Genomic DNA, 17,043 nt, shown 5'->3' with positions numbered 1-17,043 from the left:
CAGTTGAATAGTTGGACTTGTTCTAGAATGCCTTGTAGGAAGAGAGTTAGGAACTCAGCAGAAAGGAGCCAAAGACAGAGGAAAAAGAGGAGAGAGATGACAGGTGGATACAAGGGATGGACAAAAGATGCTGAGGAAACAGGGTCAGTGACTCCAACGTGTACGTGCAAAGACAGATTAGTCAGTCCAGAAAGGTATTTTGCCCAGTGTAGGCAGGGTGAGAGCAAGAACTTGAGAGGGCCCTGGTTATTTGTCAACTCTATCATTAACAAGTAATAACGGCAAAAACGAGTGACTGAGTTTCTGTTGTGGGCCTGCCATGGCTGAATGGCCTAGAATGTTCTAAAGATGGCAGCTGCTGTATTACTGATGACTTCCAGCCTTGATTTAAGGCAGAGGTTGTGCTGCTGTTCACATGACTGATGCTGCACGCCTGGGGGACAGATTAAAATTGCATAAGCAAACTCTTCAATCTCACAGGCGTCAGTGTGGTCCACCCAAAGAGATATCTGCTTGAAAAAAGTGGAAACGGGGGCCAGGTGGTGGCACATCTGGTTAAGTGCACATAATACCATGCATAAGGACCCAGGTTCAAGCTCTTACTCTCCACCCTCAGGGGTGACATTTCACGAGGAGTGAAGCAGGATTGCAGGTATCTCTCTTTCTCCCTCTCTATCCCTCCCCCACTCAATTTCTATCTGTCCTATCTAATAGAAAGAAAAATAAATGACCTCCTGAGAGCTTCACCAAACACTTTTAAGGATGGAAGTTTATTTCAAGGCAATGGTCTACAATAGAAAAGTCTCCTAGAGCAGTATACCTCATTCTTGGAGTATCCAAGCTCTAGATTCTATTTATTACAAACAGGAACGGAGGACTCTCCAGCAGGAACTATGAAAGGCTTTCAAGCCACAGGACACGTCACCTGCCGACTCTCCCCATGCCCAAGCACATGCCTGCCTCTAACAGACTGTCAGGATTTTTCTTGTCAAAAGTTAGAAGAAAATCCTTTACACCAATGACCTAACATTCTTATTTTAATTTTAATTTTTTAATTATCTTTATTTACTTATTTGGATAGAGACAGCCAGAAATTGAGAGGGAAGGGGTCATAGAAAGGGAGAGAGATACCTTAGCACTGCTTCACCACTTGTGAAGCTCTCCCCCTGAAGGTGGGAGCCGGGGGCTCAAACCCAGGTCCTTATGCACTGTAACATATGCTTTCAACCAGGTGCACCACCACCCAGTCCCAACATTCTTATTTTTAATCTGCTATCCCTACTTATGGTTTCTATAAATTTGTGACACAATCACTTCTCTCTTCAAGGCAGACATTTTCAAAAGGTTCTTTTGCTAGGGAAAATAGTGAATAATAATAGCTTCACAATTTTTAAAAAATTTTTATTTATTTATTTGATAGAGACAGCCAGAAATCTAGTGGGAAGAAGTGATAGAGAGGGACAGAGACACCTTCAATACTGCTTCACTACTCACAAAGCTTCCCCCCCTGCAATGGGGACCTGGGGCTTGAACCAGGGTCCTTGTACATTGGAGAGGGGTGCTCAGCCAGGTGCGTCACTGCCCACCCCCCCAATAATGGTAGCTTATATCACTGATTTTAATGTCAGAGTCTCAAATTCTTAATTTGTCCAAGCATGCTAACTTCTCATATATTGTTTAAAAATGGGCACATAAATTATGTCAATAATTCCCAATATTGCCTATTGATATAGAAAATAGAAAGCATATGTTTCAACATGCTTCTCATCACTCAATTTTATTCTAGCTAAAAAGTCTCTAATTGCATTTATTTATTTATTTATTTTGCCTCCAGAGTTATTGCTGGGGCTCAGTGCTGGCACTACAAATCCACTGCTCCTGGTGGCCATCTCTCCATCCCCACCCCCCAATTTTATTGGATTAGACAGAGAGAAATTGAGAGGGTGGCAGAAGATAAGAGAGGGGGAGAGAAAGATAGACAGACACCTGCAGACCTGCTTCACCACTTGTGAAGCGATCCCCCCCCCCCGCCGCAGGTGGGGAGCCGGGGGCTGGTACCAGGATCCTTGCACAGGTCCCTGCGCTTTGTACCATGTGTGCTTAAACCCGTGTGCCACCACCCTGCCCCCTCTAATTGAATGTATAAGCATAGTTTGCACCATCTCCTCAGGGCATCTCAACATACTGGAGTTGAACATTAATATCTCCACTCACTTTCTATATACAACTCACTCATATTTCTCCCAACTGCAGACAAAAATTCACTTGAATTCATCAGTCATTGAGCGACAGGTTCAGTATAGTTACTGGCTTCAAAACTCAGAAGCACATTCTCTCAATGACTATAGGATGGCCACAGAATTTAGCAAGGTCCTCACATGTCTGACTGGATGGCTTACAGTGAAAGGAAAATCTACACTCAGTCCACCCACTGAAACACAACTCATTACAGTGAGATGTCAGCTCTGGTTTTTCCCTTCTCAGGATGTCACCTGACCAGCTTCCTGTCTCCAGGAACTGATAATATTGGTTATTTGGGAATAACTGAATGCTGGTTGTGTTTTGTGGTGGTGTTTTGTATCTTCCCTTGCCCTCTCAATTTCTCTCTATCCTATGCAAAAACAAACAAACAAACAAAAAACTTCTGTCACTTGTTTGTGTGTTTGTCTTAGCCTCGTTTTAACTCTTTTAACTCCTTGCATTATATGCACAAGTTCATCTTCCCCCAGGTTATTTTTCTGGGAAGCTGGAACTATCATTTTCTGCTTCTGTTTCCCCCTTTCCCGTGAAAGCTCAGAAATAAACCAGAGCAGTCCTCAGCTCTGGCTTATGGTGGTGCAGGGGATTGAACCTGGGATTTTGGAGCTTCAGGCATGAGTGTCTCTTTGCATAACCACTATGCTATCTCCCTCAGTTAACACATGCGGATGCCTCTGGAATTTAATCATTAGTAAACACAGACCTAAGCATTCTTTGCTTAAGGCCCAATGTCTGCAAATAGTCTATTTGCCAAGGAGTCATATTCATTCATTTTTTGGTCCAAAAATCACTGACAAATACAATCAAAAGTTTCAAGTCATAGAGGTATGTGGACAAACACTATTCCAATGGACAGTGTCTATACCAATCAAATATATTACAGGATTAGTAAACTTGTATAATGGATTCTAGTCATCAGAGCGGTTTTTGTGCAATATGTCAGGGGTATCGTGACATGGAAATGCTTGTTCATAAAGTCCATTAGGGACTAGTTCCTCTTCCAAGTAACTGTGTAAATCTTGGTAAAGTCAAAGGAGGTGAATGTTTAAGTGGTGCTCATTTTCCATGTGTTGAAAGGTATTTGACTACAAATAGCAAAATATATTAGGGGTGTGTGTGTGTGTGTGTGTGTGTGTGTGTGTTTTCTGGTAGGAACAGACATGGACTTGTGAGACAAAGGTATAAAGGCCCTTGCACATTTCTTTAAGTTTATTCAAACTGATTATTTTGCAGACACAGGAATCATTATTTTTTAAGAGGGCTGCCCCACTTTTTACCCCCATTATTTATTGAAAGGAAACCTTGGAGTAGAGTGTCAGTGTGTTTTGAATTCTATCACTCTAACAAGTTGTAGTTACATTTTGTCTGGTAGCATCCAGGATTGTAATTTAAAACACACGTCTATGGACATTAGGGGGCTGGGGTAAATTAGCAACACCAATAAATCTAGAAGTCCCCACGTTCCTACAGCTTCGGTTCTCCTGTGAGTGTACTGCTTACTGATTATCATAGGCACTTGACCTTCCAGAAAGATTCTATTAAATGCAGCTGTCCAGTTTGACATTATACAATTATAATCATGCACGTTGTATTATGCATTATTCTTGAGTAGTTATACAATACACACATTTATGTATCGTTTAACTGCGTATGTGAGATATGTACATAAATATCAGTACTTTTCATCTGATTAATTTGGTAGAGTCATAAACCAAAACAAACCATTAAACTCTCAGTAGAATAAAGCCAAAAGTATCATTAGAAAATCCTGTGTTCAGGGACACGGTGGTAGCGCAGTGGGTTAAGCATAGGTAGCTCAAAGTGCAAGGACCGGCTTAAGGATCCTGGTTCCAGCCCCTGGCTCCCCATCTGCAGGGGAGTCGCTTCACAGGCGGTGAAGCAGGTCTGCAGGTGTCTATCTTTCTCTCCCCCTCTCTGTTTTCCCCTCCTCTCTCCATTTCTCTCTGTCCTATCCAACAACGACGACAACAATAGTAACTACAACAATTAAACAAGGGCAGCAAAAGGGAATAAATAAAGGAAGAAAGAAAGGAAAAAAAGGAAGGAGGGAAGGAAGGAAGGGAGGAAGGAAGGGAGGAAGGAAGGAATAAAGAAAAAAAGAAAGAAAGTCTTGTGTTTCATAAGTGGGAACTTATCTGTGGGTGTTATGTTATTAAAACCATTAACAATAAAATGAAAATGCTATCACAATGTTAATGCAACTAAAAAACCATCATGAAATAAGTGCAAATGTCTCCATTTTGTACATGTTTCAGAAGCTAGTCAGGGACAAGAACTTACTGACAAAACAAAATGACACCAGCTTAAAGGCAGGCACACAAATAAACACACCTCCAGGTCAGGGAATATGGTTCTATTTTTACTTCATAAAGGGAAAGCTTTTGGCTATGGAGCTTTGAATGGACCAAGACCAAACTTAATTTTCATCAGAAGCCTACTCTTTTACCGGTAGATGATGGACTAAATGGTCTTTGGAGTGAGTCATCTGACCTTCTTTATCGCCTTCCTGGAGCTCAAGGCTTCTAAAGGCTACAGCCTATCCCTTTGAGTAACACCCACAATCTAGAGACAACAGGCATTCCACACCAAAGTCTACCAGCTTCTCTGTCCAGTTCTGCATGCCCAACAGGTAGATAAGAAACCCAAACAACACGTAACTCTTAAGAATCCACAGCCAGTAGGTTCTTAACACCAACCATCTCCACTTAATCCTGGCAAACACAATTCCAAATGAAAGCATCTCACATCTATCCAATGAACCCCACCTCACACGATAGCTATGTCCCATGGAACAAAGTCAAGGAGATGCCTGCCTTGTGACATCGCAGTTACATTCTGGGAGCTCCGCCTCCTCACTGCCTTCCTCTGCCATCCTCAGGTCACGGAGGTCTTCTGCTACCAGCATGAAGTCACACCACCTTGCCAAGACCAGGCCCGCAGGACAAGAGGCTGAAGCCTGCGTGCGGGTGAAAGTGGCCCCGTATGTGGGGAGGGAAGTCTGAAAATGCTTGCTCCAGACAAATGTGGGGAAGTCGTTGCCAGATAATATGACACTGAGCAGTGACAAGTGGTCATGTTTCTAAATAAAACTGACATTCATTAACATGTGCTGGGCTTGATCTCCTGGAATGTAGGCCACGGGTGTAACAAGGAGAAAAGGCTCAGTGTAATCTTCAAGGGGGAGGAGGAGAAGGAGGAGGAGGAGGTGGAGGCCTGGGGCTAAAGAAAGAAGGGTATCAAAAATAAGACTGACAGTGGACACTCTGCCATTCTGAACGGACAATCAGCTTTTCTCTTAGGCTGTCGGTGAAGCTGGAAAGGATCTCTGGAGAGAGAGGAAGACCAACTGACCACCAGCTGACCACATGCTAACAGGTGAAAAACTTCCACACACAAGCCAAATGGTAAAAATATAAAATGTAGTGACTTCTTTTTGTCTTTGGATTGAAACAGAAGCTAAGTAGTGTAAGTAGAAGGTTAAGGGTTAACTTTGAGAAGGTGGGATGGAAAAGATATTCTGTGAGAAAGGATATAGTCTTATTTCCCCTTTGACTAGAATAAGCACAAAAAGTAAGAAATACAACTTTAGCCTTATACACTTAAAGTAAATTTTCTCTTTACAAAAGATGATCACGTGGATTTTTTTTTTTTCTATAGCCTCTATGTATTTCTTTAGTAGAATTTCTGGTGACATTTCTTTTGTAATTTTCAAAAGTTTTCCAATTTCCTGAGCTGATTGCATATTAATTTCATAATTTAAGCTTATGGAGAAAATAAACATACCAATAATTTTTTTTAATTTAATTTAATTTATTTATTCCCTTTTGTTGCCCTTGTTGTTTTATTGTTGTAGTTATTATTGATGTCATTGTTGTTGGATAGGACAGAGAGAAATGGAGAGAGGAGGGAAAGACAGAGAGGGAGAGAAAGACAGACACCTGCAGACCTGCTTCACCGCCTGTGAAGGGACCTGCCTGCAGGTGGGGAGCCGGGGGCTCGAACCGGGATCCTGACGCCGGTCCTTGAGCTTAGCACCACCTGCGCTTAACCCGCTGTGCTACAGCCCGACTCCCAACATACCAATAATTAATACTGACAGTTTAAAGACATGAGACTAATGTTCGATGTTTTAAATCCTTTTTGGATTAAGATATATGCACACAGGAATAAATTACAAAGAACTAGGCAAACAATCCACATTTGCACCTAAGCTCTGCTTGTTGAGTTGTGACCAAAGTGAAGCAAGGGGTATGAGTTGAGAGCTTAAAAAAAATATTTAATTGGATATAGACAGAAAAATAGAGAGGGGAAGGAGAATCAAGAGAGAAAGACACCTGCAGCACTGCTTCACCAACTGGAATCTTCCCCCATGCAGGTGGGGACAGGGGCTTGAACCTAGGGCTTTGTGCACGGTAATGTCTGCACTCAACCAGATATGTCACTGCCCAATCCCCAAGAGAAAGATGATTAGGGGGGGATTTCAAACAGAAAAACTGTTTACTTTATAACAATGCTTTATGGAAGAAATGTATTCCAGAAAAGAATATCATAAATGAAGTGATTTATCCAATCCTACTTCTTAATGATACCCTCTTGCAAATTCTTTAAAAAACACTCCCTTCTCTTATTATATTCTCATATTACTTTCATTATTGGGAACAGAACCAAAACAAAGAAGCTTTAATAAAAATACACTGGTCAATATCTCCATAATAGTAGGCAGATATATCTTTTTCTTGACTCTAGTATTTGATAATCTTGAAATCATTAAAAATCTTCATTGTCATTATTTCTGTGATTTGCTTCTTTTCTATTTAATTTAGATTTACTAATGGATTTAGTTTTTCCCATTACCACTAGGCAGACTGTATTTATTTTAATCTACTAAATCTACAAAGGGCAAGGGGAAGCTTTAAAGCTACAATTATTAAAGTGATGAAAAAATGGCAACAATATGAATGCCTACTAACAGGGAAATACTGGACAAGTCATGGCAAATTAAAAGGATGTAATATTCTGGGGCTTTGTAGAAAGTGCAGGGATCCCAGATACCAGAACTGAGCAGTGCTCTGACCAGAAAGCAAGCCAATAAAACTATGGAACTCTCTGTCACCTTCTGAAAGAATGATTTGCATATGTGGCATTTTATAATTTATACATTCCTTTCTGCTGCTGACCTTTACTAGGGATGTGAAGTTATTTTAAAGAGTGTTTTGAGTGGTCCAGGATGTGGCACAGTGGCTAAGGCATTGGACTGTCAAGCATGAGGTCCTAAATTCAATCCCCGGCAGCACATGTACCAGAGTGATGTGTGGTTCTTTCTCTCTCTCCTATCATTTCTCATGAATCAATAAATAAAATCTTTAAAAAAAAGTGTTTTAAAAATAGAGGCTGGTTGAATGCACATGTTACTACATGCAAAAACCAGAGTTCGAGCCCCCCATCCCCACTTGCAGGGAGAAAGTTTTGCTAGGGGTGAAGCAGTGCTGCACGTGTCTCTCTGTCTCTCTCCCTCTCTATCACCCCCTTCCTTCTCGATTTCTGGCTGTCTCTATCTAATAAATAAAGATTTAAAAAATTATTTAAAATTTTTTTTGAAAATGGGGTGGAGCTGGGGCTTAGGGCTCAGAGAGGTTAAACAGGAAACTTCTTATCACACAGCCAGCACAGAGTGGCCAAACTAAGGACCTGATTTGCTCTAGTCATGCCCATACCTGCACCCTGAAAGTATTCCTGATCCAGACCAGACATCCCTGTACTGATCTCCATGAAGTAATGCCCGTCAAAAACTCTAGGAATTTTTTTCCCATTTTTCCTCTCCAATGGAAGCTGAACTCCTGCTAGACTAAAACTCTTTCTGAAGGTAGTTAATAGAAGGTTCAGTGCCTCCTTGCACTGCAATTGTAGCTTATCTACAGAGCTCCTTGGCTCCCCCTGGGAAGTAAACTGGTATTTGTCCAATGAGCACCTCACTATGCTAAGTGCTCTGTATCTCACAGTGTCTGTAACGACTCTGCACACACATGTGAAGGCTGAGGTGCTGGGAAGACGGGTAATGTGCCTAACAGTGAAATGTAAAAGAGGTTATTGTGTCCCCAACTTCATGCTTCATTACTTCTTATTGATGTGGATCCCTTACTGTGTAGGGAAATTGTGATGGGATTGAGCTTGGCAGGGCTTTGCCTGAGGGGTAAATCTATCCTGTCAGTCTCTCTCTCTCTACTGAGAGGTCGAGAGAGGAGGGACACGACCCCCCAAGGTTTGCCTCATCTTATCAGACTCCCTGCCTCACAAAGCACCCTGCATTCCTGATACTATGGCCTGCTCCCTTATTATCTACATAATCATTGTTTTGCCTGAAAGATGGTTTTGCCTGGAATGGGTGGGGACCCATTCCATTCCTTTGGTTCTGTTCCACTGGTCTATGTGCCTATTTTTGTTCCAGTATCAGGCTGTTTTGATGATGATGGCCTTATAGTATAGCTTGAGATCTGGGAGTATGATGCCTCCCTTTCTGTTTCTTTTTCTCAAGGTTACTTTTTCCAAAGTAGAGACCCCAAATCTCCATCCACAATATTCTTGCCTTTAGGTTCATGATTAGTCAACAATTCATTCTGCTTTCTTTCTATCTTACCTCATTTTCAGCCACCAGGTTCCAGATATTACTACTACAATGCCAACTGGACTTCCCAGGGAAGACAACCCCACCAATGTATCCTATAGCCCCACCTCCCCAGATCCCTACCCCACTAAGGAAAGAGAGAGACAGGCTGGCAGTATGGATCAACCTGCCAACATCCATGTTCAGCAGGGAAGCAATTACAGAAGCCAGACCTTCTATCTTCTGCACCTCATAATGACCCTGGGTCCATACTCCCAGAAGGATAAAGAATAGGGAAGCTATCAGGAGAGGGAACAGGATATGGAGTTCCAGTGGGGGAGTCATGTGGAGCTGTACCTCTCTTATCCTATGGTCTTCTCAGTGTATGCATTTTATAAATAAAAACTTAAAATAAAATAAAATTTAACAACAATCTGAGATAATGCTAAGAAAATAGAGAATGAGGAGCTGGCCAGGCCAGACAGAGCCAGGGGGGAGAACAGAGGGAAGATGTGACAGAAAGAGGAAGCCCCAGAGGTCTGCAGTAGAAATATACTTGCTCTGTTGCCCTTATTTGGCTAGGGACCATTCCCTTTCTCTGCTCTATAGTCCTAGAATCTGTGTCAGCTAAAGACATTAGGGCATCTGTTTCTGTAAATAAAGAGTATTGTAACTGGTCATACTTTTCATTTCAGACCTGTTTTGGGAGTTGGGCAGTAGTGAAGCATTTAAGTGCAGGTGGCGCAAAGCACAAGGAACAGCATAAGGATCCCGGTTTGAGCCCCAGCTCCCCACTTATAGGGGAGTCGCTTCACAAGCAGTGAAGCAGGTCTGCAGGTGTTTTTCTCTCTCCCTCTCTGTCTTCCCCTCCTATCTCCATTTCTCTCTATACTATCCAACAACTATGACATCAATTAACAATGATAATAATAATCACAACAATGGTAAAACAACCAGGGTAACAAAAGGGAAAAAATGGCCTCCAGGAGCAGTGAATTCATGGTGCAGGCACTGAGCCCCAGCAATAACTCTGGAGGCAAAAAAACAAAGCAAAACTGTATTTATCTATACTTTCCTGTTAAGTAATTTTTATGGAAAATATAATAAATATACAGATTAACAGTAACCAGTATCTATTTCTCTCTGTGTGTGTGTCCCCCCCGACACACACTTCATATTTCCAATTATATGAATTGTCCATAAGAGGTAAATCTATAGAGACTGAAACTGTTGTAGTCTTTGCCTGGCCTGAAGCTAGTGCTAAGTGGGGAGAAAGTGATGAAGCAGGGCTTTCATTCTGGGTGAAGTATTTTAAATCCTAAAATGATATATTTGAAAACAGACTGTGGTGATGGACATATGGCACTAAATATCACTGACATGTACACTTCTGAGAGCTCATATAGGAATGGTCCATGCTTTTTATCTCAATGAAAGTTATTGTAAAAAAGCCAAAATGGGCTGGGGGAGGAAGCATAAAAGTTATGCAAAAAGGCTTTCATGCCCGAGGCACCAAAAAAGCCAATAGTTTAGAATTACTGTGATCTATTGAGACCTAAAAATAAATGAGCATACTTCACTGCCCTTAATGAACTGATAATGTGACAATGCTTAACGATAGTTTGAAACTTCAACATGGAGCCAATAGGTAGCTCACCTGGTAGACTACATGCCCACATGTGCATGAGGCCCTAGGTTCAAATCTGAGCGCCATGGGACCTTCACAGGTAGCACAATGGAAGCTCCATGTATGGTAGAGCAGTGTTGTGGTGCCTCTTCCTTCTCTCTCTTGAAAATTTACGTAGATATGGGCCGGGTGGTGGTACACTTGGTTGAGTGCACATGTTATAATGCACAAGGACTCTGATTCAAGCTCCCGGTCCCTACCTGCAAGGGGAAAGCTTTGCAAGTGGTGAGCAGTGTTGCAGTTGTCTCTCTGTCTCTCTCCCTCTCTATCACCCCCTTCCCTCTCTATTTATGGCTGTCTCTATCCAATAAGCAAATAAAGATCACACACACACACACACACACACACACACACACACACACACACACATATATGTATATATATATATATTTTAATGGGGAGGTAAGTATCTCAGCATTAGGGCATAGGACTTGCATGACTCTGGCCCCAGGTGGCAATCTTTGGCATCACCATATAACGATTTCATTCTTTCTCTCACTTTCTCATTGAAAATAAGTAAAACAAATAAAACCTAAGATCCGGCAATTCCTCTCCTGGAGATTTATCCAAAGGAAACAAAAACATCTATCCAAAATGATCTGTGCACACCTATGTTCATAGCAGCCTAATTTTTAGTAGCAAAAACTTTGAAGCAACCCTTATGTTAAACAACAGAAGAATGGCTAAGGAAGTCATGGTATATATGCACAAAGGAATACTACTTAGTCATGAAAAATGATAATTATCCCCTTTGCTTCATCTGTCTCTTTCTCTCTCTATCTTCTCCTCCCCTCTCAATTTCTAGCTGTTTCTATTCAATAATAAATGAGTAAGATTTTTTAAAAAGTCTACCATAAGGAGACAAGAAACCAAACCTCTGTGTCAACAACTTTACTGAAAACATTAGCCCTTCCCCCAGAAAAAGAATGGAGAAAAAATAATTTAAAGAATGTCTGGAGGAAAAATTTCTCCATTGAAAGTTGAAAAACAAGATCAGAAGAGAAAACACAAGTAGAACCTGAACTGGAGTTGGTGTATTGCACCAAAGTAAAAGACTCTGGGGTGCGTGGGTGGGGGAGAATACAGGTCCAAAAAGGATGACAGAGGACCTAGTGGGGTTGTATTCTTATGTGGAAAACTGAGAAATATTATGTATGTACAAACTATAGTATTTACTGTCAAATGGAAAACATTAATCTCTCAGTAAAGAAATTAAAAAAAAACAGTTCTCCATTTTTGTATTCCTGGGGTTCCCCACAAATGCTGGCATAATGACAGTGTTTTTTCATTAAAGTTCTGAGAAATTAGTCCATCAAAATAAATCACAAGATCTCATGTTCTTCCCATTGCATTTCTTTTTCTTTTTTGACCAGGGACAAGAATGGCAGAGGCTGGCAGAAGAGCACAATTTGGCCTGGGCATGGGCTGTGAGTTAGGGGGACAGGCTCTGGTCCCTTAGCAGGTGGGTGAGAGCAGGCAACCTCGAGCCTCGGGCTCAACATCCAAAAATAGGTGTGAGAGTGAGAAAGGGTGCAGTAATCATGCCCACCTTCAGGGGTGCTGGGACCCACACAGGAGGAGGCACACAGGAAGCCTGTAAACAAGCTTCCTATCAGGACCACAGACTGAGAGCTTGATGAGTGGCAGCAGTTATTGAAGGGCTATTTCAAACACTCTGAAGGCTTGGTAGACACGTATTCCATGTCTGCTTCATTATCACCAACAGAAGTTATAATCTCATCTTCCTCTTAAATCAGACCCACCCACCTCGATAATGCCTTCAGAGGAAAGGAGAACAGAATGTGTTCCTCATCAAGACACAGAATTGCCATGTTCGCTGCCAGAGTCTGTGGGCACCAGACACTCAAAAGGCACATGCTTTCATGCCCACCTCTATGCAGTCTGGCTAAGGAAAAGGATACAGATTAGAACAGGGCCTGGTGGAGTAAGTCCAAGATGATCATGAGTCAGAAACACTAACAGCATTCTGACTCTCCAAAAGCAACATGAAGCAGAATACCTATCCCAGGGGCTGGGTGGTGTGGGGCAGCAGGTTGAATACATATGCTGTAATGCATAGGGACCTGAGTTCAAGCCCCCGGTTTTCACCTGTAGACATTTTCCTAAGTGGCAGAGCAATGCTGCAGGTTGGTCAGTTGGTCAGTCTGTCTGTCTGTTTATCTATCTATCTATCTATCTATCTATCTATCTATCTATCTATCTATCTATCTATCTCTCTCTCTCTCTCCCTTCCCTTCTGATTTTTCCTGTCTCTATCCAATAAATAATAAATAAAATCATGGAAAAATAGAATATCTATTTGAATACTGAAGATCTCATTCCTTTAAGTATTTCTAACCCAACTGGCAAGGATCTGGGTTCAAGTCCTGGTCCTCACTGGCGGGGGTGGTGGTGGTGGTGGTGCGTGTTTCACAAATGCTGAAGCAGTGTTGCAGATCTCTCCCGCCCCATCCCTCTCTCCCTCCCCATTCAATTTATTTATCTCTATCCAATAAATACTGAACAAAAACTTTAAAAGAGGAGAACTTTAAAGAGAATGAAAGTGGCATTTTTTTTTTAAACAAGAGTCTGAATTAAGATGTTGGGTAAAGAACACAGAACTATTCACTGGTTTATCTTGAGCTGAAAGGGAAAGGGGTCTGGATGCCAGAAACTTCTACACAGTGTGCCCTTTGGTACCTGGCGGCCATGAGGTCCAAGAGGTGCTGCCACCGGTCATTGACCTTCCCCAGTTTGTACTCGATCTCAGACGCCTTGCTCTCATGGCTGGCCCTGGCAAGTCGCTCTCCCATCTGCTGGAGCTGTATTTTGTTCTCTTGGGCAATGGCAATTTCCTCTTGATAGTCCTGTGTAATAAATATTAATCACAGAGGTCAGAAAGCATGTTCTTAATGCTTTCAGCAGGGCTCTACCAGCAGCACAGTAATTACAGTTTTCCCCTGCCTGGAACTAGTTCAGGTATGAGGAAAGCCTTGTGACTATCAGTTCATGTACATGACAATCAGTGGCTGGCACTGCTATTTCAGTATAAAAACATATAGGATAGGATATTTATATAGGTGCTCTTAAAGACTATGGTGGGATGGGGACAAGCACTGATTACTTTCTTTTAAAGGGGCATTTTGGGCTGGGGACATAGCATAATGGCTATGCAGAAGACCTTTGGGCCTGAGACTCTGAGGTCTCAGGTTCAATCCTTAGCACCACCATATACCAGAGCTGAGCCAGTGGTACCACATATGCCAGAGTGAACTCTACTTCTCTCTTATTTCTGTCTTCTCTCTCTCTCTCTCTCTATATATATATATATATATGTGTGTGTGTGTATTATATAACACATTATTAATACTCATGATTATATATGCACACACCATATGTATATATCTTTTAAATTTGCATTTATTAAATTTATTTATTTTATATATTTTTTAATATTTATTTTTCCCTTTTGTTACCCTTGTTGTTTTGTTGTTGTAGTTATTATTGTTGTTGTTATTGATATCATCATTGTTGAATAGCACAGAGAGAAATGGAGAGAGGAGAGAAAGAAAGGGAAAAGGAGAGAAAGACAGACACCTGCAGACCTGTTTCACCTTTGGTGAAGCGACTCCACTGTAGGTGGGGAGCCGGGGGCTCGAACCAGGATCCTTACGCCACTCCTTGCGCTTTGCGCCACCTGCGCTTAACCCTCTGCACTACCGCCCTAAATTTATTTATTTATTGGAGAGAGATAGCCAGAAATCGAGAAGGAGGAGTTGACAGAGAAGTTGAAAGACAAGAGAGACACCTGCAATACTGCTTCACCACTCGCAAAACTTTTCCCCTGCAAGTGGGGACTGGGTGCTTGAACCCTAACCAGGTGTGCCACTACCTGGCTCCCATATATATATATATATCCTTGAAAAAAATTAAATAAATACTCACCTGCAGGGGAGTCGCTTCACAAGTGGTGAAGCAGGTCTGCAGGTGTCTATCTTTCTCTCTCCCTCTCTGTCTTCCTCTCCTCTCTCCATTTCTCTCTGTCCTATCCAACAACAACAACATCAACAACAATAATAATAACTACAATAAAACAAGGGCAACGAACGGGAAAATAAATGTAAAAAAAATTTTAAATTAATAAATAAGCAGATAGAGATTGAAGGAAACCACAGAACTAAAATTTCCAGCAATGCTGTGGGGGCTGGGCTTGAACCTGGGTCCTGTACACAGCAAAAAGCAGCACATGGTCCAAGTGAGCTGTTTCATTTGCCCATACATATTTTTTTTAAGAAATCAGACTAGATGATGTGATCACCAACCTATTGTGTTAGTAACAATTCAGTATGTTCTAAGTTGCCTTTGGATGCCCTTGAAGTGTTTATGTGATGTATATGCGTGTAAATGTGTGTCTGCATGTCAGCTCTGTTACCTGTTCAGAGTGTTTCAAATGAGTTCCTTCACTTAAGAGCCTCCATTTGGGCCTGAAACACAGCTCACTGGGTGTGAAGTGTGCCTGCCTCTTCGTGTTCGGGGCCAGAGTCTCAGGGTCACTTGGGTGCCTTGGTGTCTGTCTCTCCTTCCCTTTATGTGAGTGAAAAAGCTGTCCATATTGTGGTCTGGGAGGTGGTTTAGAGGATAGGGCATTGGACTCTCAAGCATGAGGTCCTGAGTTCGATCCCCAGTGGTACATATGCCAGAACGATGTCTGGTTCTTTCTCTCTCTCCTCCTATCTTTCTCATTAATAAATAAAATGTTAAAAAAAAAAAAGAAAGAAAAATCTGTCCATATTGTGTTAATTATATGCGCAGAGGTCCCAGCACCACACATGAAATAAATAGATGATCTCTTTAAAGACAGACCAGTGTCAATTTTTTTACATGTGGGAATCACTGTACATGAGCTCTCGCGAACAATAATCACCAGACTTAAAGGATCCATGGGTAGTCAACCTTCTTCCGTCTGTGGACATTTGTCCTCTATGGAATAGAAACAGACCTCTGCCCCCAAGGAGGGTGGGAAAAGCAGTCAAGGAGTCTATCCTGCTCACCCAGCAGATCTTAAACATCATTTCTGAAAGTACAAATGATTTTACTCCACACAGTGGAGATACCTCACTGTATTCAGCAATGCCCACAGTATGTTAATCGTGTCTAGGAGACAGTTCTCTGAGGCCCAGAAACTTGGAAAGCCTAGAACTGTTGGGAGAGGCCAGAATCAAAGCTGTATCATCTCTGTTGACACTGTAAAGGCAAACAATGTCAAATATACAAATGCCTGTCCTTAGTATCTGCAACTGTAATTGAGAACTTTCTGTGTTAATAATATAGATGCTGATTTTAGAGTTAAAACTTTCCTGTGTGTGTGTGTGTGTAAAATAATTTTTCCTAATAGTTATTTATATTTCTTTTTCAGAATGAATGAAGTTATTATTTATTCAGACAATAAATATGGCTGACGGGCTGAGTGGTGGTGGAACCAGCTAAGCACACATATTGCCATGCACAAGGACCTGCGTTTCAGTCCCCAGCCCCCATTTATAGGGGAGACACTTCACAAGTGGTGAAGCAGGTCAGCAGGTCTCTCTCTCTCTCTCTCTCTTTCTCCTTTCTCTTCAATTCCTCTCTATTCTATCCAATATAATAGAAAGAAAAAAAAAAGAGGGGGAGATGGGCGGTAGTGCAGCAGGTTAAGCGCACACGGCACAGTGGTAAGGACTGGCGGTTCGAGCCCCCGGCTCCCCACCTGCAGGGGAGTCGCTTCAAAGGCGGTGAAGCAGGTCTGCAGGTGTCTTTCTCTTCCCCTCTCTGTCTTCCCCTCCTCTCTCCATTTCTCTCTGTCCTATACAACAACAACAACAACATCTACAACAGTAACATAAAAGCAACAAAAGGGAATAAATAAATATTTAAAAAGAAAGAGGAAAAAAAAGAAAAGAGGAAAAAGAGAAAAGAGAAATGGCTAGTGGAAGCAGTGGATTAGTAGTACCAGTACCAAGCCCCAGCAATAACCCTGGTGGCAAATAAAAATAAAATAAAATAAAATGGGGGCCAGATGGTAGCGCACTGGGTTAAGCACACATAGCTCGAAAAGCAGGGACCAGCATAAGGATCCCGGTTTGAACCCCTGGCTCCCCACCTGCAGGAGTGTCACTATACCAGTGGTGAAGCAGGTCTGCAGGTGTCTATCTTCCTCTCCCCCTCTCTGTCTTCCCCTCCTCTCTCAATTTCTCTCTGTCCTATCCAACAGCAACAGCAACAATACCAACAAAAACAACAACAGTAGAAAAAGGATGGATGCCAGGAGCGCCAGCAATAACCCTGGAAGCAAAATATAAATAAGATAATAACATTTTAAAAATAAAGAAAAAATATGTGAGGGCAGTAGTAGATAGCATAATAGTTATGCAAAGAGATTCTCATGCCTGAGGCTGTAAAGTCCCAGGTTCAATCTCCCACACCACCATAAGTCAGG

The 17,043-nt window shown here is 41.9% G+C and overlaps 1 protein-coding gene across 3 annotated transcripts in view; it reads right to left on the bottom strand.

The window, feature by feature from the left end:
- The window catches only part of SYNE1 (spectrin repeat containing nuclear envelope protein 1), a 606,430-nt gene that overhangs the window by 62,365 nt on the left and 527,022 nt on the right, over window positions 1-17,043 (bottom strand). For 2 of the 3 annotated variants that reach the window (XM_060205315.1, XM_060205316.1), the window contains one exon: window positions 13,269-13,435. In XM_060205315.1, the coding sequence (XP_060061298.1) occupies window positions 13,269-13,435 (167 nt within the window). Of the gene's footprint in view, window positions 1-5,093; window positions 5,248-13,268; window positions 13,436-17,043 lie in introns of those variants that run through there. The other variant, XM_060205318.1, reaches the window with a different exon arrangement.

The sequence above is a fragment of the Erinaceus europaeus genome, chromosome 13 (assembly GCF_950295315.1).
Source record: "Erinaceus europaeus chromosome 13, mEriEur2.1, whole genome shotgun sequence".
Lineage (NCBI taxonomy): Eukaryota > Metazoa > Chordata > Mammalia > Eulipotyphla > Erinaceidae > Erinaceus > Erinaceus europaeus.
Note: the sequence above shows the minus strand (reverse complement) of the source record. Positions and strands in the feature narration are given on the sequence as shown.